Genomic DNA, 12,359 nt, shown 5'->3' with positions numbered 1-12,359 from the left:
GTAATGTTATTTCTAACTGGTAGAGAAATTGTACTCGATGAATATTCACTAGTGGTCTCTCGTCATCCTGGGGAAAAAATGACACATGAGATGACAACTGGTTAAAGTCCTGGTCAAAATATTGTTCAACACTTTTAAGAATGACTTGGTCAAATGAGTAAAGCGGATGCACATCCAGTTTGCAGAAAAGGCTCAGGTAGTACCTCAAAAGCCTAAATCGAGATTTGAGATTACTCATAAAGTGTGGAACTGAGCCAAAACAAACAATGTGAATGTCTGTTTGCCAAAGGCAAAGGGTTCTCTTTTTTGCTGGATTTGAAGGCAATTACAAGTAGTTGTAATTCCAGAAAGAAATTTATTGAAGATGCAGACATGATTACAAAAAATGTAAGAAAGAAATATAAACCAAGCAAGTTTTCCTCAGTCTGTTGCTGGGAACCCAGGAACAGCACCAGGATGGCCCCATTTTGGGCTAACAGGCAGCACCGCCCATACTCTGCATCGAAGTTCAACATTAGGCTGAGATGTAGAGGTTTTATATCTTGCCAAAGTAAAAAGGGTGATGTGCCACTCAGAACAATGTAATCGCACCTATTTTTCACCAGCCAGGCGAACTCAAATATCCTCCCTCATTCCATAGCTGTCCTTAAAGGAGACTTCATTCCTGCAGAGCTTTTTAGGGGCATGGAAAGCTGCCAATGGGCATAGAAAAATGTGGCAACTGCACACCACCTGGTTTACCTCCTCGAGATAACAGTAGTCTTCCATAAGTCAACAAAGTTTAATGTATGGAGCCGATTGGCTAAGTTTGCAAGGACCTGGGGAATTGGTTTGTAACTATTGCTATCCTGCTGCTGGAGAACCAGTTTGAACAGGTTTCTCTGAGTGTGTGTGTGTGAGTCTTCTGAGTACTGGCTGGAACGAAGATGGCTCTGTACTCAGAAAGGCCTGACTATTTCTGAAGTCTTGTTTGCTGCTGATCTTCACTGAAGCAGATTCATGGACAAAGAAAGTACTGCCTATAACTCTGATTCCTGTAAGCAATCAGAGGGACTATTGTAAATACTATTGTTCTGTTGTTCTCTTAGATTAAGTAAAAGTTCCTGTGTTACTTTGTTCTCCAAAGTTGAGTGGTGCATCATTCTGCAGGGTGTCTCTGGGCTCACGGGCTCACGTAAGAGCCTCCCCAATCCCCAATAATGTAAACATTACATATCTAAGCAAGAAAAAACAGATGCAGATATATAGGAATGACACGATGGCAAACAGGAGAGTTCTCGGTATAAATGCTTTCCAGGGTCTTACTCTCTAGAATGCTAGAAATTTGGGAACTGAAGGAAAATTTCATTGGGGAGGTAAATTCTTATTTGAGGGAAACCCTGCCTCACTCTACCATCCCCTTGTAACTACTCCTCTGATAACCTTCCAGAAAAGCCCATGCATTTCTCCAAAGCATAGAGATAAGGTGAAGGACTGCAATGGCAGAGGGGTCTAGGCCATATTTTTCCACTTATCAATGTTAATTGTACGAACAAAGTGAAGTATTTTTGTATTGTAACTTCACATCAAAGGAATTGTTAACATGGAGAATACCAGGGAATAGGAGTGATAGGACTAGGAAGGAATCTTGCCTAAAACTTGGAAAGTGATTCCTGCCAGTCAGAGTTAGCAGTACTGAGATAGATGGCTGAAGGTTGTGACTAAGTGTAATGCAGCTTTCTGCACTGTTAGCATCAGAGCAGGGGTGAAAAGTTTTTACCCACACAATGTTATGTATATATCAGGTACAAATAAATATGCTGTAACTGAGATTGAAGATGTAACCTACAAATCAAGATCACTCACTGGACTCTATACAGTGGTATAGTATCTGGAATAAGTTTCTGATATCTCGCAGTATATCTTGTAACACTCCTTCCTCTCTTTTCAGAATTCAGCAGGAGGAAATAACATGACATTGTTCAAATTCAATTGAAACTGAAATGGTGTGTTCTGAAGCCATAGATAGGCACACCAACCTTTCTAAAGCTAAGCAAGCCAGAATATTGACCACTTTTACTTTTCTGATCACTTTCTTGGCCTTGAAATGGTCAAGAAAATATGTCTGTTCCTTATCATCTGTGTATACTTACATTTTTGTAATTTGCAAAAATTCTGCTACTGTGTGCTTCAAATTTCTTTATGCTTTTTAAAAAAACACTCGGCACTTCAGAAACATGTGAGGTATTTCTCAGCTGCTTAGCTTTGAGAAAGTGTGCCTGAGAGGAAATTTTAAAACTCCTGTGAGATCTTTTCCAGCCACACTTCTTCAGTGACAAACCACTTTGCTCTACAAACAGAATTATCCAGTACTTCCTGCTTTGCATCTCTATAACTTCCTCTCACAGAGCTGGGTTTTGCAGTTAATATGCATGTTACCCTATTTTTTGTATCCCAAAGGAACAATAATGAACAAGAACGGAATTATATCAGGCAAACAAGAACTTCTGGTTCATGTTACTCATTCAGTTCTCTCTTCTGAGAAGTATTGTCTCTACTGCTAGTCACATTCTTGATGGAGTCTTCTTTCAGTATTATTTCAGTAAAGATAAAGGCTTCCTTGAAGGGCTTGAGCAAAGTTCTTTAGCAATGGTTTTTTATCCAGAGCTGATAATCTAGTATACAATCTGCCTGAGATGGAACTACTATATACTTGAAAGAGTATAAAGAAGTTGTTCCAGACTGATAGTTTTTAAAGTTTTACTTCAAAAGGCACTGGGTAGCTATTCCATCTTTCCTTTTTCAATAGATTGTTTTGTGGAAAGAAAAAAATGAGATAAATAGTAAGAGCACATAGAATTACAAATGGAAAGTGGTTGCGACTTCTAGCCCCCCTGTAAATGTTGCGTGTTTTAGGCAGAACAGTTGCACAACTTCGGATTTGATATTAGGGTTTTTATCTCAAACCCTTCCCTTCTTCTGTTTAGTTAATTTTATGGGATGTCAGACAGTGTTGTATAGTTGTAATTTTCCCTTGTTTTTCCACTGCTTAATTCATTCTTTCTCTTAGCATAGCACATCTCTCACAAGCACACCAGCGCAGAGTCATTCCTTTGGGAATATAAAGTTGCTCATGCCAATGACAACAAACTGAGATGTATTAAAATGTTTTGAGCTGCCTCCAAGTACATAAATCCTCTCTCTGTGCTTTCAGATGAGATTTTACTGTTCAGTCACACTGCCTCATTAATGAAAATTTACAGAGTACAGTAGAGTCTCACTTATCCAAGCTAAACGGGCCGGCAGAAGCTTGGATAAGCGAATATCTTGGATAATAAGGAGGGATTAAGGAAAAGCCTATTAAACATCAAATTAGGTTATGATTTTACAAATTAAGCACCAAAACATCATGTTATACAACAAATTTGACAGAAAAAGTAGTTCAATATGCAGTAATGTTATGTTGTAATTACTGTATTTATGAATTTAGCACCAAAATATCATTATATATTGAAAACATTGACTACAAAAATGGCTTGGATAATCCAGAGGCTTGGATAAGCGAGGCTTGGATTAGTGAGACTCTATCAGGAAAATGTCATATCCTGTTTACTGCCCTCCCACGTTTTCTCAATGTTTCTTCCATCCTTTTACTTACCAGGAAAAATCTCTTAAGAAAAAATTGAAATATGTGCACTATGCCTCCTTGATTGTAAATAGTAGGAGTTTCCCCTTGGAAGTATCCATGCATCACCTTCTGTTTTAAGAAAATCCGCTCATTTGTCCTCAGTTTTGGTTGTTCCTTTTTCAAGAGCTGGCAGTATACAGATGAACGCAAATGAGTGAAACAAATGAAACACGCTGCCTTTAAGCCCATCTTATTCTATTGGTCTTTCTCTCTTGTTCAGGGTCATCAATGCTGGCAAAAGCCAACATAATGAGGATCAAGCTTGCTGTGAAGCTGTGTTTGTGGAAAAGAGAAGAGGTCCAAGGACTAACCCAGCCCCTAAGGAAACTTCTGGAGATCTGGAAGAGGTGAGCCTTGTGACAACTGTGTCTTCTTCTGAATATTATGTCTCAGTTAACAGCACTTTCTCTTTTGTTTGGGGTGGGAAGGTAGTTCCATATCTTATTAAGCAATGGCCATTGGAGCATCATGCAAGGCATTGGCTTTTTTGAGGAGTCCCATCTGCAACATCCTCTTAGACATATCAAAAGAGCCCATCACATCCCCACCAGCATCCAGGAACCTTGTACCTAACACAGATACGTCAATTTTCCTCTGCAGACCCTTTTAGGGTCATGTGATGTCTCTTCCTGTGACTACAAGCTTGGTAGATGCAGGGAATGCAGTTGATTATCATATCTTGATTTTACTAAGGCCTTTGACAAAGTCTCCCATGATCTTCTTGCAAACAAACTTGTAAAATATGGGCTCGATAATACTACTGTTCGGTGGTTAAGTGACCAAAGCTCACTCACCAATGGTTTCTCTTGTAATGGAGAACTGTGTGTCCCATGGGTTTCTATAGGAGAACTGGCCCCTAACCTCATTCTGATTTCACACATGTAAAGCACAATTTAGAAATGTTACTTTGGGGGTTTACAATTCCCAGAGTCCTCTAGCCAGCACAGTCACTGGCCATACTGGCTGGTGGAATTCTGGAAGTTGTATTCCAAAAACTAACTTTTCAAAGCTTTATGTGCACAAGCTTTGTATGTGTAGAATTGGCAGTGAGTTTCATAAACACTTTCTATCTGCCATAATCACAGGAATCAATGTATGTTGCATTTGGAAACTAAAAGAATAAAAAACAAACCCATAAGACTAATAGGATGGATGTAAACATATATAGGGCAACACCTGATACAATCCAAAATAAGAAAAGGTGAATAAGGTATTGATGGATCAACCAACAGAACTCTGTCACACCACTACTTCTTGCATATTTAGAAGAAGCAGATCAAATGTTTCACAGAAAGCTAGTTTCTCAATTTGCAGAATTTGAACTGGAAACTGTAGGAGCCTTTTTTTAAAAAAATTCTGCTTTTCTCACTTACCTTGGCATCCTTTTTTCAGCCAAGGAAATCCAAGGATATTTATTCAACCTCAAGAATAAATGTCCCCCATAGCATTTATTATTTAAAGCCTTCCCTCTGCCCCTTCCCTTGGGGCAGGGCTGTTCCAATATGTTTTGCTACCCAAGGCAAAACTACTTTTCCATTTCAGACAGAAGCTGACTGCACTGCCACTTTACTCTTAATTCAGTACTGACAACATTGTATAGTACTCTCTACAACACTCTGACAGCAACAGGCCAGTCTAAAGAATCAGGACATGCTACTTGGCACTCACTCACAGTTATGTCTTCCAAGTAGTGGCAATTGATGACTTCTATAGCAGTGCGATAGTGAATCCACTCGAGGTTTTAATCGAAATATTAAGGAGCTATCCAGTTCAATGAACCTTATTTTCAATTGCTATGAAGTTGATATAAACTTTGAAGTAGATTCCCTTTCCCAGTGGTATGGAAGTCACTAATTGACTCTGCTTTCAAAAACAGGGAACTCCTGGGAGAGTCAGGGTTCATTTACACAGTAGAATGAATGCAGCTTGACATCACTTAAATGTCATGACTCAGTGTAATTTGGTAAGGGACCAGCACTTCTGGCAGAGAAGGCTAAAGACCTTGTAAAACTATAATTCCTATGATTCCATAGCATTGAATCATTGCAGTTAAATTGGTGTCAAACTGTGTTAATTCTACAGTGGAGATGTTCCCTCAGAAAGAACTCCTCCCTCTTGGCATTTTCCACTTAAAGCAGTGTCTTCACTTTGCCTAGTGATAGGGCCAGCTCTTTGTTAAAATCTACTTCTCAGCACTGTTTATTGTCAGTGTTGCTGTCTTCTACGGGCAGAAAAAGTCATTGCACAGGACTGTGACATTCTACATCCAATCCATTGTCAGTAGACGTGGATATCTGAACTCTTGGATCTTGCCTTCCCTTCATTTTCTGTGCCTCCACTGGCAGGTCACTGGGATATCAGGACAAGGAAGACAATCACTCCTATATCATATGTACATTTTTATTGTTTTGCTTCCTTTTCAGGGTAATTCTTTTATTGTTGGTCATTTCATTTTCTTTATTACTCCCTGTAGGGCAGCAAAGGCCTGTGCTTTTATTACTGGGGTTTGTTTGATGGACATGCTGGAAGTGGAGCTGCAATCATGGCTTCCAAGCTGCTTCACTTTCACATCCGGGACCAACTGCGGGATTTGGTAGACATCTTGCAAGATCCATCCCCTCCTCCAATCTGCCTACAGGATGGTTCTAGGACATTTGCAGCAGAACCAAATAAAGCTCCTATTGCACAGGAAGACGTTGAGGTCCCAAATAACGCCCTGCCACGCTTCCATATGGAAAAGGTGATTTCTCATGAGAGTTTAGTAGTGGGAGCCATTGAGAATGCCTTCAAGCAAATGGTAAGTGAGTTAAGAAATTGGAAATGAGAAATGATGGAAAAGGAGGGATATTGTAATGCTTTAGGGGCTCTCAAATCATTGTCCTGGCTGGTACAGAACTTAGGAAAGTTCGCTAATGAGATAAGTGAAGCATACTATCCTAGATGAGCACATTATAGTTGAAACATCATGGCAGATCCCAAATGAGAAGAGAAATACAGCAGATAAGTCATGGGGGTATTCCTTCAAATATCCTACAATGTAATTGCAGCAGTTTCAAATATTGCCCAAGTATTGAGGAAGGGGCAGACTGAAGATGTAGTCCAGCATCATATGGAAACCATATGTTACTTACCTCTGAGTGAAAGAACTGGATTTGTATGTGGGAGATATAGGGTATTACAAAAACAAGCCTTACGTGACTTTGAGATTGGCCATGTGACTTTAGATAAGTAATTTCTCTTCCCTGATTGTATCTCATAGGTTTAAATCAGATATGGATTTTGTAAATTAAGTAAACTGAAATAATATTGCATAGGTTGAAAATGGCCTGTATCTACAATCATGGATTACAGGAAACAAAGGTCTACAATAAAATATGATAAAGGTAATAAAAGAATTTAAATTACTATATATATACTCATGTAGAAGTTGAACAATTCTGACAAAAAAACAACCCCAAGAATTTGGTTCAGTGTTGGGATAGGGATCCAGCACAAATGCAGTGAGAAGAGGCAAAGACAAGAGCACTCTTATCCCGTTTCCCCCTTTCATACAAAGAAACTGCAATATTCATTTTTAATAGGGGCTTCTACAACTTCTATATTGAAAGAGTGATCATAACAACAAGTCTTTCCATAATTCTGTGTGCATTATGAAAGAAAATAAATGTCATTATTTCTCTTAAAATAATCAATAAACGGCAGCCCATATTTCATATGGGAGATGTAAGTTGTTTGTGAAAGGAAAAACAACAACAACCTCACTTGACCTTGAAACAGTGGCTTTGGATAAGTTATTCACTCTTAACCAGTGCCTCTCACAAGATTAAACCAGATAAGGATAGATTTGATGCCTGTCCTAAATCTTTTGGGACAAAGGATAAAAAGAAATATCCTTGCAGAGCCCCTACAGCGACTGGATGAAGTGCAATCTGGAAGGAGCACAAGGACCAGAATGTGTTCCGATCCTGCCTGGCTGTCGTCCATCTGGAATATGCATTCACTTCCTTTTGCAGCCAAGATGCTGACATGGCTTCCCATGACTATTTTGGTCTGACAGGGTATTTGCTTACCTAGCTGCAGCTCATGAGCCTGCTTTGGGTCATTGCCCCCCTTCTATAGCTAAGCCCTCTGAAGTCAGAAGTTCCGTATCTCTGGATGAGATGGCAATAAAGTACACCAAAAGCATGCACATGAGAAAACAGTTTCAGAGCCAATGTGATGTTGTGACTGGGGTCATGCCCTGAGACTTAGAAGTTCCAGATCCCAGTTCCTACTGAAACAAAAACTCACCACATGACCTTGGGCCAGTCTCTCTCCCCCTCCCTTACAGGGTTCTTTTCAGAATAAAGTAGAGTGGCATAAAGCCATGTACACTGTCTTGAACCCATTTAAGGGAAGGTGGGTTTGGAAATGAAACCAATAAATCAGTAATAAATATAGCAGTTTAATTGCTCTGGCTTCCACCAAAGTATCCTGGGAATTGTAGCATGATTAGATTGCTGAGAAGTCTGTTAGTAATTTTTAACCCACTATGATAAAATAAAAGAATACACAGTAATTAGTTTTTCCTGTGGTGCGCTTTCCAGAGAGTATTTAGATCAAAACAGGTTTGTTTGGTGAGATTCAGTGGACACTGAGGACATTATTGTAATTGAAACAACGTGGTTTAAATCCTACTTCCAGAAATTGAGGAAGATCAGATCACAAAAGAGTATCATTTTTTCCTACACATACGGTTCTTGAAAATATAAGAGCCATGGAGATTTGCACAAAACCACGAGTAAAATCATGTTACTGGGTTAATGCAATTGAAACATGTGGTTTTCAGCATGACAAACTGTAGCGGTTGTGTAACTGCAGACCATTCTTTCTTCCTGTATTTGTCTCAGGCAAGCCTGCCTTTGTTTAGAGATGAATTGAGGAACAGTGTTCCATGGAAGCAGCTTCACACAGGTGTAATTTCAGAAACATTCAGAAAACAGTCCCATGTGTTGTTGGGTAGTGTGTATGTGACTCACCTGTAAACAATGATTGCTTGAAGTAGCAATCTTTTATGGCATAAATAGGAAATCCTATGGAACAAATCCCAATTCAGGAAAGATTTGCGGAGGGCACATTCCAGCACTAGATGTAGATAAAGGCACAGGGTGGTACCAAACAAAACTTACTTCATGAACAGTATATCAAATTTAAATATTCTGGTTTTTTTCCAATCAGTGATTGTTTAGAGGCAAGGGCAAAACTCTCCTGGTAGCCAGATGTACAATATATGTCGTGTAGGACAGAAGTTCCCATCCCTAATTTACACATTGAAAATAAGCCATATAGTACTCAGCAGGGTGTAATTCAGTGCATACTTGTGCTAGAGTGTTTCTACACTGTATAGTTAATGAAGCTAGATACCATTTTAAGTGCCATGGCTCAATGTTATAGAATCATGGGGGTTGTAGTTTGGTGAGGCATCAGCAGTCTTTATCAGAGAACCAACTATAACTCCCATGATTCCATAGCATTGAACCACGGGAGTTAACAGGGTATCAAACTGTATTAATGTGTGTGTATTCTTTCAGGTTACCTGAAGACTTATGAAGATCCCATGAATTTCATAGAATTTTCTTAGGCAAAGAATACCGAGAGATATTTTGCCAATTCCTTTCTCTGTATCATAACCTACTGCACCTAGTCTTTGTTGGTGGTCTCCCATCCAAGTACTAATCAGAACTGACCTTTCTGTGCTTCCAAGATCAGATGGAATCTAGTGTGATTAATGTATTTAGGTCTAATATGTGTGATTATTAGAATAAAGAATAAAAAAAGAAATGTCACAGTGTGATCTGTAGATATTTTCAAAGAGGTGACACTATGGTGGCACATACTACGATTCTTACCCTGTGATAGCTGCCACAATGATATGGATAAAGGCACCAGATCCTATCTGATTTTTGGAACCTAAGAATGGCCAGCCCTGGTTATTACTTGGGATACAATGAATACCAGGCTATGTTTCAGAGAAAGGAATTGACAAAACCAACACTTGAGTATTCCTTACCTAAAAACACCCTATGAAATTAGTGGGTGGACATCATCAAAGAAAACAGGTGACTTTAAGGCATAAATACACATACACATTTGCACCCAATATATTAACTTTGCTTACACTAGTTCATTATTTCACTGATCAAATAATACTGGGAACAATAATAGATCTACCAAATTCTAATTGCTTTCTCTTCTCTAATAAAATAGTTGGCCCTTCTCCTGAAAATGCCCGTTCCATTCTAAGATTGACATATGGATAGAAATTCCTCAGTTCTGTTCAGACACCATGATATTATCATCTTGTGATAAGAAACTACCATACGCAAGTGGATGACATCATTGGAACAGCATATGGTACTTTACAAGATTATAGGGCATGATAAAGCCATGTAAACTCAATCCCTTTGATGAAGGATCCACTGTAGAGGAGGAGACGCTGTTCTTAAAAAGGAAAAAGAGATGTATTTGGCTAGGCTCAGCTGCTATTAGCCACAAGAGAACAACAGTGGGAGCTTCCCCCAGAGATAAAAACAGATTTGGAAAGGGGTGTTTTTTCTTAGTATTACAGTAGCAGAAGAAATTTTTAATCCTTCTTCCTGGTGTGGTGCAGTCCAAATTCCTCTATCTCTCCACCACTTATTTAAGTATGGTAATTGCAGGCATGTGTTAATTGCTAGTTTGCAATGGACATGTCTAGTTTGGTCCAAAGTGGAAGACAGGAGGGAAGAAACTGAACTCTCCCTCTTTTAGAAGACATTAAAAAGAACAGATTAGATCAGGCCTGTACAACATTCAGTCCACGGGCCAGATGCAACCTGCAAAGACCTTCCCTGTGGCCTGTTGGCAAGGATAGGCTTCCTTCTTGGCATGCCTATTTGCCTGGTCAGGTAGACATGCCAAGGGCCAAGCGACCAACGAGAAGCCCAGGCACTTCCGTCCATTTACAAACAGTCAGTGGCATCTACACAAATCAAATCCTCGAAGCCAAGCCCCCTTTGGCAAGAGCCAAAGGAAAGGGGGAATCAGAGAGAAAGACAGCAAAAGCCAAGCAAGCCCTGCCTTCCTTTGGCACCTCCTCCCTCTCACCTGGTCCTTCTCACCCACTTCCCACCACAGAGGGAGGGAAGGCAGGTAGTTTTGTCCTTGACTTCAATGGCTCTATGGTAAGTTTGGCTATCTCAGGATAAGAAGGATTCTTTTTGTGCCTCACTAAAAGCGCACTGTGGCAGAGGCGCCAAAGGGTGGACACGTTGTAAATGCAGAGGACGAGGAGGGTATTCAGTACAGCTGTAGGGGAATGGGAAAACCCAACCAGAGTGACAGAGGAAGGGGGAGGAGACGGGGAGCACACTTCTTGCATGACCTGCCAACAGCAGCAACAAGGAGGAACCTCTGGGATCTCTGTGTCAGCAGCAGTCATAATGCTGGGCATGACAGGTTCCACATTGGAGGAACCCCAACGAGCAGCTGAGCTCAGTTTAAAAATTATCTTCCTCTTTGCATTGAGATTTTGCTTTTGTGGGTGTGCTCTGCCAGGGCTGTCCATGCTTTCTGGTCCCATTTCCAGAGCTGCTTCTCCCCCTTTGGTTACATAAAGTTAACTGTGGGTGCATCTACACTGTTGAATGAACACAGTTCGACACCATTGTCTGGGGAAAGGGAGGTGTTTCTCCTTTGGCAGGAAGGGATGAGGGATGGTCCATAGAAGTTTTTAAAAAAATCTTGGCCCATCACAAGGACTAAGTTGTGTGGACCTGGATTAAATAAAAGGCAAGTTGTTAAAAGGAGATGAAATAGGAAGCCAAGTGGTCTTATAATAAAGACTGTTGTTATAATAATGCATAAAGTTATACAGTATTATGGAATAATGAATGTCCAAATATAATAAAGAATAGATCTGAGAATACTTCTGTGTTGCTTGACACTTAACCAAATCTGCAAGATAGAAACAGAGACAGTTCTGAAAAGAAAGATACAAGGATCTTGGTTATGAAATAATAAAAAATAGGATTTTTGATTTAGACGGCTTTATCAGTTGGGATAGGATAAAAGCTGTACTATATTGTAATGTTTTAATTTAAATTACTGTTATTAGATTGGTCAGTTGATCATTTTAAAACTTTTTTAAAGTTGTAATTGGTTTTCAGCTGCATTTTCTGTTGCTGTGTTCCGAGACACTTTGGTTAAGCCCCCAGGTGGACCGAAAGACTTGCTTGCAAAATGTGCAAGTGCCCTCATTGTGAGGTACTAGCAGTGTGCATGTGTGTTATTTTTCTCTTTTGAAATCTATGCAAATAAAAACTAAAAAAGTAGTTGGTTGCTTTGTGCATTTGAAAGAGAAGCACCATGATTATTATACAAACATATAACATTTGGAGCATCCTAGTTTACATAAGGATGTGGGAGAGAAGTGAAACTAAGCACAGTCAGGTAGCGCTAAGGGAACTGGCAAAGGTAAGAAAGAGATACAAAACACAGGTTCCCAGACTTTTCTGCCCCTAAGCTCTTCTGACAAAATGGAAGAGGTAAGGGGACTGGGAAACCTCTATGGACCAGAATAAGGCCATGAACCAAAGTTCCCCCACTTCAAAGTAGATTGTGTGGACAAACAGGTCACCTGGCCACAGTCTACCTAGTTATTTTGAAATGCATT

The 12,359-nt window shown here is 39.8% G+C and overlaps 1 protein-coding gene across 2 annotated transcripts in view; it reads left to right on the top strand.

Moving 5' to 3' along the window:
- ppm1j (protein phosphatase, Mg2+/Mn2+ dependent 1J) overlaps nucleotides 1-12,359 on the top strand; it is a 34,799-nt gene that overhangs the window by 6,951 nt on the left and 15,489 nt on the right. The window contains exons 2-3 of one of the 2 annotated variants that reach the window (XM_008109845.3): nucleotides 3,888-4,014; nucleotides 6,141-6,407. In XM_008109845.3, coding sequence (XP_008108052.1) covers nucleotides 3,888-4,014; nucleotides 6,141-6,407 — 394 coding nt within the window. Of the gene's footprint in view, nucleotides 1-3,887; nucleotides 4,015-6,140; nucleotides 6,465-12,359 lie in introns of both variants that reach the window. The other variant, XM_008109844.3, reaches the window with a different exon arrangement.

Source organism: Anolis carolinensis, chromosome 4, assembly GCF_035594765.1.
Source record: "Anolis carolinensis isolate JA03-04 chromosome 4, rAnoCar3.1.pri, whole genome shotgun sequence".
Classification (NCBI taxonomy): domain Eukaryota; kingdom Metazoa; phylum Chordata; class Lepidosauria; order Squamata; family Dactyloidae; genus Anolis; species Anolis carolinensis.
This window is presented reverse-complemented; position numbering and strand designations above follow the sequence as displayed.